Here is a 24,830-nt window from a genome sequence, read left to right on the forward strand (position 1 = left end):
CCTTTTAGTACATTTTGAAGAACAAAATCCTGTACTAAATATTTCCCATAAAAAGGATTAATAATATTCAACCTTATATAATAGGATATCTGAAACTTGTATACGTAGATGATATTCGATACCGGTGCTATCCCCCGAACAACTGAAAAACGATATGATTGCACCTATTTACAAATGAGAAAAAAGAAATGACAGTCAGACTTTTGGCCTACAGTTAATCGACTGAAACATCTTGCAACAGCAATGCACATGACTACAAAACTACTTACATAAATACATTATCTCTCAGAAGCAATACGGTTCCAGAAAACAAAAAGTACATCCATGTTACTAAGACATTACAGACGCAATAAATATAACTTGAAAAAACAAATTCGCTATCCATATACCTTTTATTTTTATTTTATTTTTTTATTTTTTGGCTAAACCAAAGCTTTGGACACAATTGATTACGAAATACTACTGATCAAATTATACTAATGGGAATAAGTACCGGATACACTGCATGCATCCGGCATAGGAATTATATCTCAGACAGAATACAACTAACAAAAATAGGCACAAATAATATTCGGGGTATATAGACAGAACACGGATTCCGTCAAGGGACACTATACGTAAATAACATTGGCAACTTTGCCATACACATAATCCAATGTATCAATAGGTAGATGACAATGCATTACTCATAATCCATACAGACATTAACATTACGTTTCCCAAAGAAGAAGAGGCCCTAAAAGAAATAAATACTGATATCTACCACAATTCATTTACAATAAACAATACTAAAATTTAAATATCAATTACGAAGACCCAAGAAGCATGCATTTATACCATTGACGCTGCACAGTCACATAGATCCACATATACATTGCTCGGAAAGAAGTCAACGGACAATCCCTTGAGAAAGGTGCATCGTGCCATGTAACGATGGAGCGAAATTGGAGGAATATGATGCTCCCAAATCAGTACAACTGGGTCCGGGTGCAATGGCTGCGAGAAGGGAATTGACGGTGTTTGAAAGAGGGGGTTGTGATAGGATTCCATGTTGCAGGTCCGGCAAATTGTTGACAAATTGGGTCATCCCAGGCCAACAATCAGTTGACCTCGGATGGCCCAATCAGTGTATCATATATCATACTGAGATGGAAGCGCAGGGAATCAATTGCAAGTACTATCCGCAGTGGACGATGCACCACACTCACCGAACGTAACTGTAGTGTGCTACGAAGGATAATATGTAAAAAAAAATCGCCATTCCTCGGCTGATATGTTGAATGCTGAGCTTCTGACAGCGACTGGAACACGAATCTGCACAAAAACATTCAGAACCAAGTATCGCAATATGGGTTTCCATAGTAAGATAGCAATATGCAAGCTCCACATTACCCGAACCAACAGGCAAAGTTATTTTTTCAATGGTGCATAAAGCATGTACAGCGGAACGTGGAAGCTTGAAAGCTCTGTTATGGAGCAACAAATCACGATACATCCTCTACCGAGCAGAAAGTCGACTGAGTGTGGGTGTGGCAGATGCCCGGTGAACACATCTTGCCAGAGTGCGTAACCCCAACTATGAAATACGGAGGTCGCGGTGTGATTATATGGTTCGTGATATTGAATTCCGAGAGGTACATTCTGGACAATGCTTCCTACTTTGTGCCGTTTCTACGGAACTGACCATTATCTCTTTCAGCAGACAATGCACCGTCTCATGCTGCTGCTGCTGTAACTGTGTTGTTTTTGGACATAACGTCACCACACTCGACTGGCCTCCACATAGCCCGGATCTCGACCCTATTGGACATCCGTGGGATGAATGGAAGCCTCCGGTAAGGGCAAGGGACGTCCACCCCACAACAGTCTAGGATCTCCTTACATGCGCACAGGAAGAATAGTCCAAACTTTCCACTGATTACTATTGTATGCTTGTGAGAAGTAGAATTGCACTCACTGCAGCGAAAGGAGGTCCCACATCTTAAGGTGAGGGTCATGGCTGTTTGTTTATCACTATGGTGTCCGTTGACTTCATTCCAATCAGTGTAATTACTGCAGAATCTTTAAAAAAGCTACCCTAGTAGTTTCGAGAATATCATTTAGAATGGTGATTATAATGTTATATTTCATCAATTATTGTACGCATCTGCGATACGGTTGAAAGTAACAATTATATGAAATAACCTTTCTGATAACTCTGATACAGATAATTTCTCTAATGTTTTTAGAAATGATTTTGTAGAGAATTATGAAACTATAAATAAAAATAAATAAATAAACATTTGTTTAAATATTACAGATAATATTAATATAATCAAACCACAAACTCAGTTATTAAGATTAATATTCATAATTAAATATTAAAGTCAAATAATTAATCTTAGTAATTATCATCAATTTTAAATCATTATCATTAATAATATTTATTTATTAGCAACGTTAAGTTAACATTAGTACTGCTACATAAATGTTGTTATTATTAACTTAAATATTTATACAGTATTCAAAATTTCACATAAAATAATAATAATGATAATAATAATTAACGGTTATAATATTATTAATATAACCGTTAAATATTTATTTCACCTAATACCTAAGAAATGAAAAAATATATAGTACCAATAATAATTAAAAATGATTACCAAATTCGTTATCCTACAAGGGAATCTTCAGATGGAGAAAAGTGCCTGATCGCCGAGTACTGCACGAAGTAATCGATTGGCACTTAAATCGTACCAATCACGTGTCGAAACATCTTTACTCGCATACTTTTCCTTGTAGGTTTGAATACACCACCCAAATAGATAATTTTGTACAAGAAATTTGATTCTTATCGTGACTCTCCAACACTCTGCATCTGAGACTTATAAATGGAGTTCCTTTGTTCTTGTTTAGCATTATATTGGCACTTAATAAGAAACTGGACAGTGAGTTGATGAAAATTTATAAAGAAATTGTGTTCCATTTTGCTGGCATCGTGAAAGAAAAACTGTTAATAATGGAATCCTCTGCCTCTCTGGATAGTTTGACTGAATTCTATCAGAAAAGTACAAACATTAGTAAATATTAACTCTAATATCACACTTCCCTTCTAATTGGGAGCATAATCTATTAGTAGACATTCATTACAACTTCTGCAGCACGTCGTTTTTCTGGCCTGCGACGATTAACACCGAGGAAGTGTCTGTTGGCATATAAGAAGTTTCCACATACTCCCTAATAGGCCTAATATGCTGCTAAGCGAGATTGACTTGCATCAAGTTATCTCGTTTTATTTTGTGTGTGGGTGGGTGGGTGGGTGCATGTGTAATGTGTGTGTGTGTGTGTGTGTGTGTGTGTGTGTGTGTGTGTGTGTGTGTGTGTGTGTGTGTGTGTGTGTGTGTGTGTGTGTGTGTGTGTGTGTGTGTGGCGAACTAAGGCAGCAGACGACAAATACCAGAAGAGGCGAAAGCGTACTCATACTGTGAACTCATAAGGTGGTCCTCTTTGACTTTTCAAGTGAGAAGCGGGCTGTTCGAGATAGATGAGATTGAACACTGTAAGAAACAAAGTTCTATACATTTTAGAAGGCAAAAACAAATGATAGACTATACAAGAGATTGGTTAGAAAGTTTTAAAGATAGACAACATGCAGAAATACAGGTGACTAAAGAGAAAGATATTTAACAAGAATGTTAATTGAGCAGCTTCCAGATGAAATAAAAGTTAAAGATTACTTATGAAGCATTATAAGAAGCATTAGGTGAATGATTTCATAATTTCGTAAAACGTCCTTAAAGATCTCGCACGTAACTAGGTTGTAAAGCAATATAATATCGCATGGAGTTATTCAAACATTTGCTGAATAGTGACATGGTATGGTAATATAACCTGCTACTATTACTATAAGGTTAGTGATCATTGCCCATATGTGATTAATTACTGAAGTAAGTATATATTCCTTTGTTAATATATTCACTATTATCAAATGAGTAAGATAAACTGACTGTTTATCAGAAGCTGTTGCAATCAAAATGATCACAAGGTGACAGCACAAGGTTTTTCAGTCATTAATAGGATTTAGACAGACTTTTCCATTTGAGAGCAAGAGCTATTATGAATTCAAACGGTGTTTATCAGTCTTTGGAATAATAGTCGTATGACTGATCCAAGAACCCATCGGTGGTACCACGAATGGAGAGAAGGTATCATGACAGAATCAGTGTTTTAACATTTAAAATTACTTGATAGAGCCATTGCCTATCCTACGGTAAACACTAAGGTAATAGACGTGTTTGAGGTCCTTAATAAACGACTCAGTACATATCTAATGCTTCTCAATATTTAGAACAGAGTCTCCGTAGCTCAGTCGATATAGACCAAGTCCTTTGATGGGAAAAACCTGGGTTCGATTCCAGTCCAAGACGTGAGGAACTTTCATCTAGTCTCTTTCGACTAAAGGTGAGTTAGCCGGTCTCATACGGGAGCAGAGGTTTTCTTAAACCCGGAAACTCAGGTTTTTCGTCCCTCAGAACAGGCAAACTGGCCCTATGAACACACACATCTACAGTCGTAAAAATTCTCTCCCCCACCTAACGCCAGACTCTTCGACAAGCCGGTAATGTAACCCCTGTTGGGGTTTCGGGATAAAAGCGCTATAAAGAGGAAAGATTTCTCAATATTTAGAATGGCGGGCATAAATCAAAAAAAAAAAAAACTTTTCGTGTCATTGTTTAACCCTCGTATTTCTACTCTCTCCATTTCTCTCGAGTATGGCCCTTGGAATAGTATGCAGATCAAAAAAAAAAAAAAAGAACAAAACATGTAAAAATGTGGGCTCATTTGTTTAGCTCAATGAATTTATGGAAATAAAATTTCCTTAACTAAGTGTAAATGATGTTCACAATAAAATTATTAATTTAAAAGTTTATTTTTCCAGTTATTTATTTAAAATAAATTCCACTCAAGAAAGGTTGTAAATCTATCGTATATATAGAACTGTGTGTGGGCTAAGGATAAGATAATCCGAAAACCGTTCTCTAGAAACCATATACAGAATATGTGTTTAGTTTTTAGAGTAGCCACTTCATGCCTTCAATAAGCTGAATAGAATAGTGGTCTCATATTGGTTAATGATCCATCTACCACCTATAAACATTCATATCTATAGTGAATTCGAACTTACGATCTGTTAGTTGCTTAGCGTTATCCACTCATCCAACCAGACTGGTAAAGTTACTTCTAATCCTTTTGATTTATTTTATATCTCCAAGAGCTGCACCAGTTTTATTGATTATCAAATGCTCTATGTCTTAACTCCTTTTCTGAAAAATCTTCGTTGCATAACTTCCTATTTGTATTGCCCTTCTTTCTTCGTGTATCCATCTCTTTATTCTAAATGAGAAATGATTCAGAGAAAAACATAGAATACAGAAGAGATGGCTCCTGTAGAAAAAAAAATAAGCTAATATATTTACTGGCATCTTAAAATATTCATGCACACATAGACAAGATAAACGCGACCAACTCATAGAAATCTCTTGAGTATGCTTGGAATAGTAAGCAGATCAAAAAATACGTAAAACTGTGGCTCATTCGTTTAACTCAATGAATTTATGGAAATAAAATTTCCTTAACGAAATCTAAATGATGTTCACAATAAAGTTATTAATTTATAATAAATTCCATTGAAGAAATATTGTAAAACTATCGTATATATAACACCGTGTAAGACCGGATAAAAGCGACTAACTCATATAAAATGGTCTTTGAGTTGCGAATCAGAGCAGCGAATAGTCAACATGTCAACGCATTCGTTGCAAGTGCCATCCTGGTTGGCCGAGTGGTTAGCGAACCAATAGATTGCGGTTCAAATCCCACCATGAGGCATGGATGTTCGTGATTGTCTTTAGGTGGGAAATGACTTTCATTGCTCGGTGTAAGAGCACTGAAAAGCTTATGGGAGGCCTGAAGTGGCATGAAAAAGTTCCATGTTTGATCTCTAGAGAATGGTTTCTGGATTATGTCGACGATAAATAAAAATAGAAAAATGCACATGATTAATTAAAATAGAAAAAAATCTTTAGCCCACTCACAGTACAAATGTACTATGGGTTTAAAGCCTTTCGTGAGTGGGATTACATAGAAGCTGCTTAATTAAAGACAACAGTAGTGATCCGATTAACAATGGCGTTTTATTATAATTAAATTCGATAATCTGATGGTGTTTGGCAAAATAAAAATAAAAAGAAATAACGAAACGATTTCCATATCAAATATTTATAAAGATTAATAATTTAAATTCAGACTGAAATTGTTTTAATCGTATTCCAAATTGATTAATGACTCGTTGAGATTAGTATCCTGTGGGTTTGGTGGCATAATTAAAGTGGTTATGAACATTATTCAAACAAAATATGAAATATTAAATATTGTGTTGTATCATAAAATCACATGTGAGCAAAAATAAATAAAAAAAATCTCTGTTTATTTATATTTATAGGAATTTATAGGAAGTATTTTTTTTTTTTTGGATTTAATATTATTATTATATATAAAAGAAAAGAGTGTATTTATAATTTTATATTATATTTTCTTTATCAAAAAAATAAAATTAAGAAAATTATTTATGTTTTTATAATAAAGCAATTTAAACGATATTATATTCTTTTTATTATTATGTTCAGTATTAAATAGTCTGAGATGCTGATTTCTTGAATCACGTCCAAGACTTAAAGATGTCTAATTCGAATAAATAAATAAATAAATAAATAATAATAATAATAAACAACTTTTATATTCAGCCTATATTCCTCTAAATTGTTAGTCATCCAATCATGAAGAATTCAAAGATCACGTGGCTTCATTGTTGATATAAACAATTCTTCGATGAGCCAATGAATATTGAATTGCAAAGATTAACAGCATTCCAAGTATAGAATTACATGTATTCATTACTATCAGCATATCTTATTACACCACACATTGAACTTGGTTCATTTTTATTTCTTCTCTACCTCTTGTCTAATCTTTGTTTTCCACTTCATTATTGATTGGCTCTGACTGTTAATCGGATTACTACTTAGGAAATTATCAACGAAACACAAGATATGTATACAGAGATAGATATAAAAGTACAGGTAGTTGTGAACAGTGAAAATGAGATAGAAATAGATGAGTAAAAAAAGTTAGGTAGTTAAAATTATAGATTAAATAGTTTTAAAGAAAATGTTATCATATTTGAAAAAAGAATTAAACAGAAATAGAAAAATTATGTAGAAAGCTGTAAAAGAAAATAAAAAGTGCATGCAGAAAAAAGATCAAAGATCAAAGCTCGTTTAAGCCAGCCGTCTGAGGCGATGCAGCAAGGACTTTGAAAACAAAATGCGGAACTAAACAGTTGCACATAGTTTCCTGTTACAGTTCCTGTAAAAAATATCGTGATGAACAAATTACTGTAATAATGCTTAGCCTTAATTAGCAATTATTCAGCAGTTTAAAATGTCAATGAAAATGACGTCACGCATCTGATTCGAATCATTTCACTAATAAAACTTAAGGTAAACAATAAAAACTAATATAACGGTTTAATGCCATGCCACACATAATATTTATTATATTTAAAATTAAACTGCATTTCTTTTATTCGTACAATATATTTATAAAAAAAAGTGGAAAGAAAAAATAATTTATTACTATTAGCAAAATATTTTTAATCAAATCATTATCAAACTTTGACGCCTAATAAATTATATTATATGAAAATTATTAATAATTATAGTTGGCCTACAGGCACCAGAGTCGACGGCTCCCCAGTTGCCTGACACCCAACAAAAGACAACAAAATACCAGCTCTCACAAATGGAAAATACCAACAGTCTGGAAAGCCACCGTCGAAGCAGGACATACGCCGAAGTAGCCCGCTCATCCAAAGATATCCAGCAGGACCAAATTCTTCCAAACATGACTACTGTCATCACAGCCTCATTGGCAAATATGCTTCAAGACTTCAGTAAGTCAAATCCTTCACCAAACTCCACAAAAATATTTCTAAAAGAAACTCAAACCATCTTATCAATGCTTGTTAATGAACAAACTAGATTACTCCCATACTCAATACAGATCGCCGCTTAGAACGCCAATGGTCTAAGAAACAAGACATTGGAGCTTCAAGAATTCTCTCACAGATACAACCCTGACATCATCCTAATTAATGAAACTCATCTAAGACCTGCAGACAATCCAAAAATCTACACACTATATAGAAATGACCGACTGGACTACAGAGGCGGTGGTACAGCCATATTTATCAGGAACTGCATCAGGCACAATGGAATACTCACCCCCCCCCCAACCTCCAACCTAGAACTCACCGATGTCGAAGTCCACACAAACTCAACTGGAAGACTTAAAATCTACGCCGCCTACAACGCCCCCGCTAAGACCCTGATATTTTCTGACTTGGATGCTGTACTAGGCATAAATTAATCCATCATCGTCGCTGGGGACTTAAACTCCAAACATCCCTCCTGGAACAGCAGAACCACAAATAAAAATGGCCGTATCCTCTTCAGCTACACAGGATTAAACAACGCTGTCGTAACAGGACCCACCACAGCCCAACTGGCACAGCCAACATCCTAGACATCGCCATCATACACAACATCAAATACCAGCACAGCATTCAAGCACTGAACGAATTATCATCAGACCACAACCCAATCCTACTTCACTTAGGAAACAAAGACCAGTCACCTCCCCCCGAAACCTCCATTGTCTGGGAGAAACTTAGGAATGTGCTATCAGAGCACGTTGGTCCTGTTCCCCATATAAAAGCCAAAGAAGAAATAGACACGGCAATAAAGAACCTCACCAATCAAATCAATAAAGCCATAACAGCAGCCACAGTATCCACGATTACCCACAAACAAAACCGTCTCCCGGAAGAAATCATGGACTTAATAAGGGAAAAAACAGACAAAGAAAAAGATATCACAACACTCGTGCTCCCCAGGACAAAACAGCCCTCAACAGATTAAACAAATCTGTCCGAGAAGCTCTCCAGAAGCACAGGAATCAACAATGGGACAACAAGCTCACCTCCATCTCCACAGCAGATCATTTCATATGGAAATTCCTAAACAACCTCAGGAACAAGCGCAAATCCCTTCGCCCCTCTCCAAGCAGAACAGCACCTTGCACACACAGATGCTGACAAAGCCGAAGCCATAGCAAGAAACCTAGAGAAACAGTGCAGTCCTGCATATGAGAACCTAAACATCAGTCATATATACAAGATCCATCGTAAAGTCAGGTTCACAGCAAATCGTCCTAATGACAATCCAAGCCCTGTAATGCCTACCACACCCACCGAAATAATCGGCATCATTAACCATCTCAAGATCAAAAAAGCCCCAGGTCCTGACGGCATCACTAACAAAGTCATCAAGACACTACCACGCAAAGCCATAGCACATTTGGCAAACATCATAAACTCCATCCTCAAATGGCAGCACTTCCCCCAGTCATAGAAAATAGCTGACATCATCCCAATTCACAAACCAGGCAAAGATCCACACTTACCTGAAAATTACCGTCTCATCAGCCTGCTATCCAACTTAGGGAAAATAGCAGAGAAAATCATCCTCATCAGACTCCAAGATCATGTCAACCAACTAAATATCATTCCACAAGAACAATGTGGCTTCCGTCAAAATCACAGCACCACCCAACAGATCCATAGCCTGGTAGAATACATCACCACAGGATTTAATTGGAATCAACACACTTGAACCGTCTTCCTAGACATCTCAAAGGCGTTCGATAAGATATGGCACCAAGGCCTCCTCTACAAACTTATCATCGCTAACCTTCCACTAAACATGATACACCTGATCAAATCATACCTCTCAAACAGGAGGATGCAAGTCAAAATCAATGAAACAGTCTCAACCCAACGGAAAATCCTCGCTGGAGTTCCTCAAGGATCACTGCTAGCCCGATCCTGTTCAACATCTATATGGCAAACATCTCTCAAAATCCTCTCACATCCACCATCGCCCTTTATGCAGATGACACGGCAATACTAGCCAGATCCCGCCAACCACATCTCGTAACCAAAAAACTACAAAATACCATCCTGAATCTAGAAAAATGGTTTACAGACTGGTGACTACAATTAAACCCCCAGAAAAGCAAAACGATACTCTTCACAAGAAGACGAGCATCCCTCAAAAGAGACATCACCCTGTTCAACTCTAAAATTCCCTGAAGCTAAATACCTCTTGAGAATACTTCTCGATAAACGATTATGCTTCAACAGCCACATCAAGAGCACATGCACCAAAGCTTCAAAAGTTATCGCCCAGCTGTATCCCTTGATCAACAGACACAGCAAACTAAGCTCAAGAAACAAAATTCTACTATACAAGACAGTGATCCGTCCCACAGTTATATACGCCTCCCCAGCCTGGAGCCATACCTCCAAGACAAACATCCTCAAGCTACAAAGACTACAGAACAAGTGCCTGCGAATGATACTGGACGCCTCGTGGTTCGTCAGGAACTCCCAGATCCATCGGAACATAAATATCCCCTACATCTCTCCACTACTACGCTCCCTAGCAGAAAAATTCTTTATGAAGACATCTACGCATCCAAACCAACTAATATAACAAGGCCGAAACTATGACGGTAATGACCACTGGAAACATAAAAGACCGAAAGCCATCCTAACACTGAACGACGAATAACCACTTCTGCCCACTCAGGGCGAGGTAAAATAGCTCACAAATCTCTCCCATCACTGCTCCCGAAACAGAAAACAGGGAATATGAAAAGCGTCAAGCTTCACCCTCTGTGCCATATATGTCCTGCGTCCTGCTTCACGTCGAGGATGACAGAAATATTTATCTGAGCCTTGTTATGTTATATAATAACCTCAATTTTATAAAGAATAATTACAGAATGATTTCAAGAAAGGGCTTTTTACGATTGCAAATAAGAATCTATTTTCTTTCCTTTAGAAAAATACTAATATTAAATACGAAGTCAAGAGAACAGAATTAGAATAACAATTATCAGTAAAAATAAATAAACAGCTTTAGTTTCGACGCTGTGAGAAAATGCAGTTTCAACCGAGATTCTTCTGATAGTTTAAGATCTAGATTATTAATTTATTTATTCAGTCTGATTCTGAACACGGGATTTAATGCATTGTCTTTATGTTTTTAATCAAAGTTTCTTTTAAAATTCTTATGCATTGCTTTCCTAATTTTTTTATATTTTTTATAAGAATATGGTGGTCTTACCTGGCAGTTGATAAATTATCATCAAATGTTTTGCATAAATAAACTGCAGTCCGTAAAATTAGGAGCAAAAGATTGTAACACAAATTATTTGAGCCTGCAAGATGACATTTCGTTGATCAAATGAGTTTATTTTTGCCAGATTAGTGGCATTCCACGAGCTTTTTTTTTAGGCCTATTTGTAATGCATAAACATTCAGCAATTGAGCAGACAAAAATAGCGCATTAACCAAAACGTATGCGCAACTAAATGCAGACTGCGACAAACTAGAGCAGCCTTTATTTAAAAATATATATTTTTGGATTAATATAAAAAGTAATTAAATATATATATATATATATATATATTTATGTATATAAGACAAGTATCAAATGTATGCGTACGTTCTTACTTGTGCTTTTCTCGTCTGCCGCAAGGAGGCGCTTTCTCCAAGGAGATCATTAGGATGACCAGGCCTTTCGTTATCCAGATAATCTCCTCTATACACTGATTGTCCTATTGAAAATAAATAAACAAATAAATAAAGAATTGAGCTTAATCAAGGATACAGCTGATAAAAGAAAGAAAGAGTTTATTACCAAAAATAATCATATAAAACTATAAACAACTGGAAAATTTCTATTTAATTATAAAATTCATTTCAACATCATACAGTTTAATCATAGAAATAAACATGATTTTGTATGCATTGTACAAAAGTATGTTTACAAAGCACATATGCACAGCCAATACCTCGCATAATCATATTACAAACACACGCACGCGCGCGCGCGTTGTAAGTTTCCTTTACATTGCCAGCAAAGGTTGGTCGATTGGTAGAGCTTCTGCTACTAATGGCTCACGCAAAAAAGTTAAGCAAGTTTGAGCGCGGTTAGTAGGAATTGGAATTGGATCAATCGTTCGTTGCTGTTGGCACACTCTCCCTCGATGAGTCTTTGGACTCCCTGGAGGGGTCACATAATAATAATAATAATAATAATAATAAATGCAAAGGAAATGGCCAACATGAGTAACTACACCTGACTAGCAACAATGTTCGGTCACAGCGTTTGTTCATTATCATATACACGTAAACGTAACTACTGATTTTCCATAGTAAGTTGCCTGCCACCTATATTCATCAATCGTGTACTACTTGTGTATTTCCACTTAACATGGCGTTGTTTCTTATATTATTTCCAGTATGTGTGTGGCAAATGAACAGAGGTTGATATCACACATAAATGATTAAAGTACATATATATACTGTATATACAAACGTTTATTTCTGCGTTTGCATTTATCATTTATTTGATGCTATCATATAGGCCATGAACCTATAGTGAAACCTGAAAATCATATAACAAATAGAAAACTTTGTGGAAGTCGATAAATGCTGTATTCATCGATCACGTGTGGGATATCCTCCATATAAGTACATAAATGTACTCTTGGAGAGGTAGAAGGTGAAATAATCCCTCCAGAATCACAATTTGCAGTCTCCATAAGCCATCAACACTCCCTAGGAGGTAGCTTCACATTTCTATAGCAACATGAAGACCTCGACTCTTGAATGCTATCTACTAAAGATCTCTGAAGGCATTATCACGTCCACCCGGGCAGTGCACGAGGCGTTTATGATTCTCTGACAGTTTATGAGTGCAATAGAAAGCTATAAACGTGGTTGAACCCGCACTTCTCTGAAGGAATTTGCTTTTCTGCCTTGGAACGTGGTGGACATTGTGCCATCGTAAAGGATCTGTACTGTAGGCGTTCTAAGCGATAAGGTTCTGTTTAATCAAAACTGTTCGAAATCACAATAAACTGTATCCCTTTGGATATTCGGTTTCAAACATGACGTAGAAATGTCATTTCTTTCTTATGAAATATATGACGCATATATCTATAAAAAAGGATAATGTGAATTAACTGGAAATATTAAATCTAAAATATTTTATTTTTTAAAAAAATCTATAATTATAAACATGAACTACCCATAATTTTTAATTATAAATTAATCTTATTTTTCAATTCTTGTCTTATAATTATAAACCATAAATCAAAATACATATAATAAAATAAATAAAGCTTTTAGGAAACGGAAGGTGGAGTTGATTGATTCATTCAATTCAATACCCTTGGAGGGTAATGGATGGCAATGTTGTAGCCAATGAAGGTCTAATTGAGGCTCGGCTATATTGCTGTTACCCTCTTGTCATGATCAGAGCTTTAATAGCTCAATAACACCTTATCCCTACACTGTCCTCTACAGATAACGGGGAAGATGAAAAGCATTCTTGCTTCGCCCCTTTAAGCCAGTCCTTATAAGGATAAGGAAGGTGGAGTTAATCGACAGTGAGATGCGGTGATTAATACCCTTGGAGGGTAATTGATGGCAATGCTGTAGCCAACGAAGTTCTAACTGAGGCTCGGCTATTGATGTTACCCTCCTGCCATGATCAGAGCTTTAATAGCTCAATAACACCTTATCCCTACACAGTCCTTTACAGATAACGGGGAAGATGAAAAGCATTCTTGCTTCGCCCCTTTAAGCCAGTCCTTATAAGGACTAAATTTAATGAGAATCGCAGATTTAATTAGATTAATATGGTGCTATTCGCAGTATGCTGCTTATTATCCAGCATATTCCATAGTGGTTAGTAACTTTAAAGAAGACTGCAGTGCAATATCATGTTGACCCATATTTAAGCAATGCAATTAGGCAGTGTTCATTCGCCTAACATTCAGTATAAATGCAATGCAATTTTAATGAGATGAAATATTTTACTCGTAGTTTCTTATGGTAAATGTAGCGTTTTCCGCGTGATGTGTATTTCTCTCTTGGAACAATGCCAACAGCAACAAATTGCAAGAATGCAAGAAGAGTTGTGACATGTCGTTTCGTATGACGTTGAAATGATGAAAGAAATGGTTCAAAATTTCCGTTTTAAATTAAAATTAAAACTTATACTTTAAAATTAAAACTAATACCCATACGTTTTAGTAAAGATTTCCATGTAAAATTTCATCAACATTTATCAGACTGTTTCAATGGCAGTGATTCGTGTCTTCGTCTTGTATTGACTTAGAATAGCATCATATTTTGCTATCAGTTTAGATTTTATTATTAATGTCATAAACATGGATTTTCCTCGATAGAGTGTACAGATTACTTGAAATCACAGACAGGATAGTATGCAAAACACTCTGAATCCAAAATTTAAAGAAACAATTAACATAAACTGAACTTTCCAGCAACTAGTTTTCTGTTTAAGTAAATATGAATTGCAACTCACTAAATGTTTCACTGAAAAAAATCCAGAAATCCCTCGGTACGCATGCGTACGGAGGGATTTCTGGCCTCTGTATGCATGCGTACGGAGGGATTTCTGGCCTCTGTATGCATGCGTAGATTCATTGTGACGTAGGTATAAGAATGTGTGTGTGTGTGTGTGTGTGTGTGTGTGTGTGTGTGTGTGTGTGTGTGTGTGTGTGTGTGTGTGTGTGTGTGTGTGTGGACCGTAATTTTACTAATCACATTTTAATGACTGATGATGTATGCACACACACACACACACACACACACACACACACACACACACACACACACACACACACACACACACACACACACACAATGAAATATCAGGTTCCTTTCCGAGCCGTTATTACAATTGTAATTCTAGAATGCTAACATCATATACTGGTTTTAATACCTACGTGGAAGAAAAGAAGCATCTATTATTTTTTTTTTTTATTATACGGACTTAGTTTATGCACACCACAGGGTTGATAATGCATATGGAAGATGGGCTATTGAGAAGTTATTCCAATAAAAGCTTATCCATCAATTACTACGCTATTTTAGTGCCTTTCCCTTCTTCTGACGTGCAGTAATATATCGAATACAAGGGATTTTCAAACTTTTGTCACCAAAGACTGATCCTTTCCCATCAAAAGTATTATATAATATATATGGACAAGCCTTATTTATATTAAAATATTAATATTATATAGTATGTAATTATTTATTACATTTATCTTTATGAAGGTGTGATTTTTATTTATATTCGTATTTATTTTGTTTGACTTGATATTTTGATTCCTCTAATAAGAGTGACTGCATGACAACAGTGTTTGTTTGTCATTTCCCTCGCGCCATTACTTGAAGATGCTTGTAAACAAGCGAGGAAAGCAGCATCCGAGATTACGAAACAAAGCACAAGTAAAGTTACAACTCTCTGTCATGCTATACAGGGAGTAAGTCCAATTATGTGAACAGATCACTCAGCTGTAAGTAAAACAATAGCATTTCAAAGGGACCGACAACAATAATCTAATAATAACAAGGTAACAGCGTGTGCAAGGTTAACATGGGCAGACAGCTAATTAAATTTCTCAAATAAACAATTGAAATTCGTATTAAGATTTCATGGGAGTAGGTTTCACCGTTCTGTGTAATAACAGGTCTTTTGTCTTTATTGCAACACGTTTACGTGACAGGTGAATAGTATTAGTAAGACTAATCTTTTGTGACGTCAACTCTGACGTCTATTCTGACCTCATAGCAACATTATAGATAGGTGTCAGGACAACTGATTGCATGGCAATTGTGTATTGATCAACCTAAATAATGAAACGAGGAATAAGTTGGGAGTGATTTATTGATTGACAGATGGGTAATAATTTGTGGATGAATACTAATATAAGAAAATGAAAAACGTAATTATTGTTATTTAAAATGTTCGGTGACAATTTCAGTTACACTTGTGAATACATTAACACTGTTATATGCTTATTCTGAAATCAAACTTATTCAAAATCGCATTCTCTATCATTTCTCAAACTCATAACATTTCACAACTGGAGATAAGAAGTTCACATTTAAAAAATAAGTACAACAAAAATAAACCGATCATAGGATCATTTATAATTCATACATGTATCATTTGACAATTGACATTTATGTCTTTAGGGGTGAAGCAAAATGCTTTTCATATTTGACGCTATCTGTTGCGGTTACAGTGAGGGTAAAATTTATGAGCAGTTTGCTCGCCCTGATTGGGCATGGAGATTATGCATCGCTACAGGAAGTTAAAATGACTTTGGGTCTTTTATATTTGAATATGTGCGTTGCCTCGTATGCTGCAGCTTGATGAACGAAATCGTTGGGGTGTATGGACGTCTTTAAGAAGAACTTAGATGCTAAAGATTGTAGGAAAGAGAAACTATAGGGAATATTTGTATCTCTGTGAAGTTGATTGTTTCTAACATACCATGGGGCGTTCAGAATCATTCTCAAGCACTTGTTCTGTACTCGTTGTATTTTGATAATGTTAGTATTAGAGGTGTGGCTCCAGGCTGGGGAGGCGTAAGTGATGATAGGACGAATCGTCATCTGGTATAGTTGCAATTGGATTCTGTTGCTGAGCTTGCTATTTCTATTAATTAGCGAATAGATCTGAGCGATGGCTTCAGCTGCCTTTGCGCACGCAGATTTGATGTGTTGGTTGAAAATTAGCTTTTTGTCGAGAATTACACCCAGGTATTTTGTTTCTGTCTGCCAGGGAATTTTAGTATTGAATAGTAACACATTTCCTGCAAGAGATATTGGCCATTTCGAGAAAAGAATGGTTGAGCTTTTTTGGAAGTTGACTTCCAATCTCCATTTGGAGAACCAACCCTCCAACTTTAGAATGTTTTCTTGAAGCTTTCTGGTAATGAGATGAGGTCTGAGAGATCTGGTTAGTATTGCTGTATCGTCTGCATAGAGGGCCATGATGGAAGACATCGGATTGTGCGGGATGTCAGACATGTATACAGAAAACAGCAATGGAGCCAGTAGGGATCCCTGCGGCACTCCAGCGAAGATATGGCGCTGGGATGAGGTAGAACCCAGCGCCGGCGCTTAGTATTTGTATGTGCGATTAATATTCGGCACCTTTCCAAAAAAGTTTTTTTTTTAATAAAGTGTGAATAAAACGAACAGGAAATGAAACACAAATGAAAACCGCTTTACAGTATAATGTTACCTACGGATTAGTCCTGCTTATACAATTTTTTTTACACGGAACTCAATAATTAATCATAAGTTGATTTATGATACATCAAAAAATAAAGAAGAACTATTTTAGGTATATTTTCGTAAATTTTAATCAAAAATTACAATGATATAATCGAGTCCAGGATATAATTTCACAATTTATTTGTTCGTTTCCGGGAAGATCTGAAGGGGCCCTAACGGAAGACTACGTGCATTCATAATTATATGTACCATTCTGTACCATTCGTTGTTCGTTTAAACTGTTATTTCATATTTTTTGACATCTTTTAGGCGCCTTTTCTTCTGTGGCGCGTGTATATATTCCACACTTCGCACACGCTACCAGACAGGCCTGGGTAGAATCATTATTTTTGACTTGTATTGATCTATTTTTAAGATATGAACAGATTTGATAAACCATTTTTAGTGAGATACCGGCTGAAATAAGTTTGTGTAGAAGTCCGAAATGCCAAATTTTGTCACGTGTTTTGGATAGGTCTAGGAAAACAGCTCCTGTGCACTGGCGCCAGTTATAGCTGATGGTGATGTATTCCACAATTCTGTGGATTTGCTGGGTAGTACTATGGTGTTGCCGAAAACCGAACTGTTCTTTAGGGAGAAGACTGATTGGACGATTATTTTGCGGTAGGTGTGGGTCCTTGCCTGGCTTATGTATAGGGATTACATCAGCCAGTTTCCAGGTGGAAGGAAAATAGTGAAATCTTAAGATTTATTATAATGGTCAGGTGCACTACAGCTTTTCGAGGCAACAGCTTGATCACCCTATTTGAAATGCCGTCTAGCACAGGAGCTTTTTTGTTCTTTAAATTTTTAATAATATTATATATTTCACTAGGTGATGTGGGTGCAATGTGGTCAGTACTGGTATCAGGAAGTTTGAGTGAGTGTCTGACCTGTCTGTGAATTTTGTATATATGATCCAAGTTTAGATTTCCATATACAGGTTTGCACTGCTCTTCCAAATTTCTTGCCATAGCCTCCGCCTTGTCTGCATCAGTGTGTACAAGGCCGTGGTCAGAGAGTATTGGGGGGAAGATATTTGCCTTTGTTTCTTATTTCTTAGTAATCCCTAGACAGAGTGATCAGTAGGTGAGATAGAGGCTAACGTTTCTTCCCATAGACGGTCTCTGTGAGCCTTGAGTGCATTTCTCACAGTCCCAGTAAGTCTTTTTAGATTTGTTTTATCTTGTGGCGCACGAGTGTTACGAAATATTTTCCTGGCTCTGTTTTTTTCCCTGATCAAGTTCATAATGTCTTCAGGCAAACGACCAGGCTTGTGGACAGAATTGTAGAAGGTGGCTACCGTTATGGAGGAGTTAATTAGTTGGGAGACGGTTTTAACTGCAGATTCTTTGTCTTCTTTTGTACATATGTGAGGAACAGGGACAATACTGTCCCTGAGCACTTCCGACAATCTTTCCCACGATATAGTGGAGTGAGGGAGAGGATACAGGTATTCTTGTCTTCCCATCTGAAGTAGTATTGGGTTGTGATCATATGACAACTCGTTTAATGATCTTAGGCTGTATTGAAGATTAATATCCCGCAGGATAGCTATATCCAGATGTCCTCAGTTCCAAACGTACTAAGATGAATTGGTTCGGTGGGGCCTGCCACAAAAGAATTGTGTGATCCTATGAAGTCGGAAAGGATGCAACCGTTCTTGTTGGTGGATCTGCAATTCCATGCAGGGTGCTTGGAGTTCAGATCCCCGGCTATAATGGTGGGCTCTCTCTGACGCATAAGATGACATTTAGGTCAGAGTGTAGTAGAGTTTTTAGGGATGGGTTGTAAGCAGAGTAGATTTCCAGTCTGCCAGCCGAGCTGGTGAACACCTCCACGCCCGTGATCTCAAGATTAGGGGTTGCAGGGTTGTTCACAGAATTGCGCTTGATGTAATTTTTAATGAAGATGGCTCTGTAGACCAGTCTGTCATTTCTGTATAGGCGGTAACGCCTTATATTAGGGTTATCTGAGGGTCTTAGATGTGATTCACTGATTAATATAACATCTGGTTGTTATCTGTTAGTGAAGTCTTGAAGCTACAGAATTTTGATTCTTAGGCCATTTGCATTCCATGCAATGATCTGCAAAGAGGCTGGAATAAGTTTGTTTCTACTCACCAATTAGCGCTGTGAGGATGGCCTGTGTTTCACGGAGAAATCTTTTGGTGGAGGTTGCTGAAGGGTTTGACAAGCTGAAGTCTTGTAGCATGTTGGCTAGAGAGGCTGTTAGGTTTGTAGGTGCTGATTTGTTTGTATGGGGCCACGTCAGCATAACTTCTTGTTTGCTTTTGGTTCACTCTATCTTTGAAGGTCTCTGATTGCGGACGCTGAGCCTCTGGCTGTGGTGCAGGGGCCTCCGGTGTTCTTGTACTAGAGGAAGAGGACTGTTTGGCTGATTCCATCCGTCTATTTTTTGGTGCCTAATGCATCCCTTGTAGTTGGCAGGATGGGGGCCACCGAAGCTTTGTGCGGATATTGGTTGGGTGGCTGTCCCTGCATTTCAAACATTTAAATTCAGCTTTACATAATTTCTGGGAATGGCCAAACTTTTGACACCTATGGCACTGCCCAGAAGATGCCTTTTCTCGGAGTGGCTCTGGTGTGACAATGAGCCCGCAGATTGTTTTCAAGCTGTAGATTTTTTATATATGTTATGGATCTCTACGAGGACTAACGGCATGGGAAACTTGTTGGATCTGTACATTCTGCTGACCTTAACTGGAGGTAGATCCTGTAACTTAAGATCAGCAATTATATCTTCTGTATCAATGTCTTCACAGACGCCACGGAGGACCACTTTTAAATTTTTCTCCGTGCTGAGCTAAAAGGTATGATATTGTATACCTCTATTGTCCATTTCTTTTGTTAGTCGCCTGTAGTTTTGATTACGAGTTTTGGGTTTTGGATTTGTGTTTGCGTTTATGATGTGTCTTGAAGATCATGCAATTTTGAATCAGTGTTCTTACCAAAACAGTTCAGAGTCCTGCAGAAGTGCCGGTAAGGCTACAACTGCACGGTAAGAGTTTTTTTTTAAATTTTTTTTAGGTCCACATTGACAGATATGGAACAGCAGCCAAACGAGACAACGTTTGAAGAAGTATATCTGGAATTTATCAGACAGGCGAGCTGCTCAACAAAAATTGGCCAGGAAAGGTGACACTTTATGATACGTTTCCCCCGGCAAGTGTCACAAGACGTTGACGCCGAGATTAAGGAAGATCAGTCAGAATCGGCAAACCCCCACTGCTTCTGATTTTCAAGAAGTCCGTGTACGTAAAAAACGGAGAACAACAGATGAACCACTCAAAGACTTCGCAATGGAACAAGATGGTCAAATTTTGAACTCCACTACTTCTCCCAAAGAAACGGTGCCTCCGATTATATTAAGAGATTAAGAGAGAAGCAGAGATGGACAGCTTTAAGATCAACAATGTCCAACCTACACATTGGCTATGTAAAGACCAAAAATATGGATGAAGGAATAAAGATATATCCTACATGTATTATTTATTATGAATTTTAATATATAAGAAATACATATAATATTCTTTTAAGTGTATATCCTATTAAGCTTACTCTTTCAATTAAATATATTAAAAATAAATTATTTTTAAAATTATAATAAAGAAAACAATTAAATGGATAAATGTGTATACGAAATAATATACAAAACTGCATACTAAGGACCAAGAACTATATAAATTGCTTGGCGATCAACAGAAAGGACACTAATAGTAGAATTATAAAAATGAAAGAGAAAACATAATTAAAAACAATATTAAAAATTAAATGAGAAAAATATCAAACAAGTTACAGACTTAAAACAATTAAGGGTTTGTAAATCTATAAGTAGAAGGAGAATAGTATAATTGTGAGAACTGAAGATGAATGATAGATCACTAAAAGAAAAAAAATATATATACGAAAGTGTTTTAGAATAAGAAAAATCACAGTATTAAGGATAAAAAGATAAAACTCAGAATAATGAATTTTTTGGGAGGGGAAGAGAATATCGATTCATTTTTGAATGAATCGATATTCTCTTCCCCTCCCAAAAAAATTTTCAATTTAATTTCAAAAATGAGAAACAAAAACACTGGGAAACGAATGACAACTTCCACTCAAACAATAAATGGATCCTGGTAGGCAGAAATAATGACAAATATTCAAATTGACTAACCTGTTCTAGATCGGCCGTGTTGGCTGACTATTGGAGAACTACCCAAGTCTTCTAACAGCTTACGAGATCGGGTCGGCATGTCAGGCAACAAGGGCATGGCCGGAGTAGGGTCTAGTTCGGTTGGCGTCTCTGTGTCAGTGGTCATAGGGGAGAAATCTGAAAGCGGATCGAAGGCAGCTCCTGGAACACTCAAAATCCCCTCTGTAGGTGTAACCGTTTCCGATGCAAAGGTGGATGCAATTCTTGCAATGCTTTTATCCTCAGCTGAACTATCAGGGAACTGCTGAGAAGGACTAGAAGGATCGAACCACAGTTTTGCTATTCCTGGCGCAACGAAGTCGTACCTACCATAGAAATATCGATTTTAAATTAATTCAAAACGAGGAACATTTTAATGGTTTTCTGTTTTATTTTGGTGCACATCAATCTATTTAATTCTTCATTATCTTGCAGGAAGCACTTTAATAGATACATGACGTAATAAAAACGTCACTTGCTTATCCTGCGATTATTCCGAAGACCGCGAAAACCCTGTTAATTTAACCACTGGGTACCCATTAATCACAAAACTTCATACAACCTAAACAGCAGCAGCTGTTTTCTACCTCATCGCCTTTAGCCGTTTTTGAAAGCGTGTCCTAGTATAAATAATGTCCATTTAAATTGCCTTTATGCTAGTGGAGATTATCAAAATATTAAAACTTTCCTTCTCCCTCACTATACGTGTAATGAATATTAATGGTTTATTAGAAACTCGTGTGTGTAACACAAGAAATAGCCAGTGTAAATGAAACTGTGAAACAGTAGCCTCGCCCTCCTATTGTTATCACTGTAAGAACTGTAAGCTAATAAGTCGTACAAAGTCAAACGATGAAATAATTCGAGCCAACAAAGCTGTTAAAAGTAAGTAGTAGCATTGCGTAAGTTTAATGTGGACGAAAGAAGATATTTGACTGTTTAAACGGCTAGAATAATAAATCTAATAAATGGATGGAATAATGAAAGTGTTGTTAAGTATCTTTTTTTAGAATATAAGTTCAATTATTAAATTTACAATAGTTTTAATTTTAAAATGCCATTTTAAGTTGATAACTGTTAATTTTTGGTTTAAACATATATATTGTGTTTCGAAGTAAAATGCATAAATTACTGGTATTTAATTCTACTAAATACACATGTTTTACTAGATAAAAAATTGTATAGAATTCGTATTTATTTTTATTTTATTATATTATTTATGCATCAACCCTTAAAAAGTTTTTAAACTGCTCAAGTACAATCCCAGGCAATCTAAAAACAATAAATAGCACTTGGTGTCAAACAGCATCTAGTCTATATACATAAAAATAATGAAGATGACGAAAATTCTATCCTATTTCCACGTATATATTACAGCTAATATTGATAATTTTATAACTCTGAGAGCTATGATCAGGGATAACTGCCAGTTCCCATTCTTATCGCTCAATTACTGATTCCTAGGGTGAAGTTAATGCTTTTTATATTCCCCGCTGTCTGATAGGGATACAGTGATGAAAAAAAAAATATGAGCTGTTTGCTTGCCCTGAACGGACATGACGATTATTCATCATTACAGGAAATTAATATGGATTTTGGTCTTTTGTGCTTGAAATAGATCCTTTTCGTCCTGGTTTACAGCTTGTTGAACCAGTTTAGCAAGCTGTATACTCTGTTCATTGGGGTATGTAGACGTTTTTAGGAAGACCTTTTTAGCTTTAGCGTTCCACACGATAATCTGCGGAGAGTCTGGAGTGAATTTAACTCTGTTCATCGATGATTGCAGTGAGGATGGATTGAGTTTCATGTAGCAATCTTTTTGTTGAGGTCCATGAAGGGTTGGATTTGCTGAAATCTTGACCATATTTGCCAGAGAGGCAGTGATGATAGATGTTAAATTGGAATGTGCTGCTGGCTGATTCTGCTCCTGTGTTATCTTCTGAGCGGGCCACGTCAGCATATGTCCTTGACTGTTGATGATAATTTAATCTCTTGGAAGTCTCAGACTGTGGTAGATGAGCATCTGTAGCTCTATACTGAATAATGGAGGGCTGTGGAGTCGGAGATTGTGGAGACCTCATTCTATTATTCTATTCTAGTATATTGTTTGTTTAGCTCAGCACGTCTATTCTTTGGGTGATGAGTGCATCCTCTATAGTTGGCAGGGTGAGGGCCAACACAGTTAGCACACCTAGTCGGGGTGGTTTTTGGCGTGGTGCAGGTGCTAGTGGGAGGTGGCTCTCACAGCATTTCAGGCACCTGTACTCCGCTCTACATAACTTCTTAGCATGGCCAAACTTCTGACACTTGTGGCATTGCCCAGTTGAGGCCCTTTTTCTCAGAGAAACTGGGGTAATCCGAAGCCCTCAGACTGATTTTAACTCATAAATGCTTTTGTAAGCATTATGGAGCTCCACTAGGACTAGTGGCATTAGGCTCTTATCAGTTCTAATCATTCTGCTGAACTTAATAGGTGGCAGACCCTGGTAGCAGAGATCAGCAGCCATTTCATCTGTAGTTATATCCTCTGAAACACCTCGGAGCACTACTTTCAGATTTTTCTCCGAGCCGAGAGAACGATCGGGACAACTTCTCTTTGGGGGGGGGCAGAAGAATTGGAGATAGGACCGTCTTTTTCCATTCCAATCTCTTTAGGTGGCTCTGCATCTGTAGTTTTGCTTTTCTTGCGCGCGTGGGACTCTCTGCTGTCGGGGGCAGCGGAGACAAACCAAATCTAGTTTCTCCTCCATTTGGGCAGTGTCTTCGCCCTCATCATCATCTCCGGACAAAGAGTATAAATTGAGGAAGCCGGGGACGCTTGACCTGAAGTGTTTTTAAAACGCTTAGCACAACCCTTTTGTCAAGCGGCTCTATGAAGGTGTCTGAATCACTCATGATGTTGATAGCGTGATTATTCGCAGTTGAAATCTTGCATGTCTGGGGACTTGCCAGCACAATCCTATCCTGTAGACCGGGGTAGTCTACTTGCAGCAATTTGTTTAACAAAAATCAAGAAGTGTTGTAGTATTGGCTCAGCTCGAATTATCTTCCTACCTCTCTAGAAGCCAAAAAAAAACACCACTAGTCCTCGGTAGGGCGTACACAGCCATAGACCTCATACACTTTTCGTGTAGAGAGGAGACAGTAGGAATTTGGGCTAGGTTGGAGTCAGTGCAATGCAAGAATCAAGAAACACCTCCGTTAGTAGAATAATAAAACCGAAAAGAATGCAGTTATTTACCAGAAAGAAGTGAACACATCCGTCCTCTCAGTCGTCTGTAATCAGAATTTAAAT

The 24,830-nt window shown here is 37.0% G+C and overlaps 1 protein-coding gene across 1 annotated transcript in view; it reads right to left on the reverse strand.

Moving 5' to 3' along the window:
* The window catches only part of LOC150108359 (uncharacterized), a 165,779-nt gene that overhangs the window by 14,941 nt on the left and 126,008 nt on the right, over nt 1-24,830 (reverse strand). Inside the window, exons 10-11 of the mRNA XM_090390451.1 lie at nt 21,518-21,861; nt 11,681-11,784 (exon numbers count right to left, since the gene is read on the reverse strand). Of these exons, the coding sequence (XP_090246577.1) occupies nt 11,681-11,784; nt 21,518-21,861 (448 nt within the window). The remainder of the gene's footprint in view (nt 1-11,680; nt 11,785-21,517; nt 21,862-24,830) is intronic.

Source organism: Typopeltis vanoorti, chromosome 3, assembly GCF_054136105.1.
Source record: "Typopeltis vanoorti isolate ZY-2024b chromosome 3, IOZ_Tvanoo_1.0, whole genome shotgun sequence".
NCBI classification, from domain to species: Eukaryota; Metazoa; Arthropoda; class Arachnida; order Uropygi; family Thelyphonidae; genus Typopeltis; species Typopeltis vanoorti.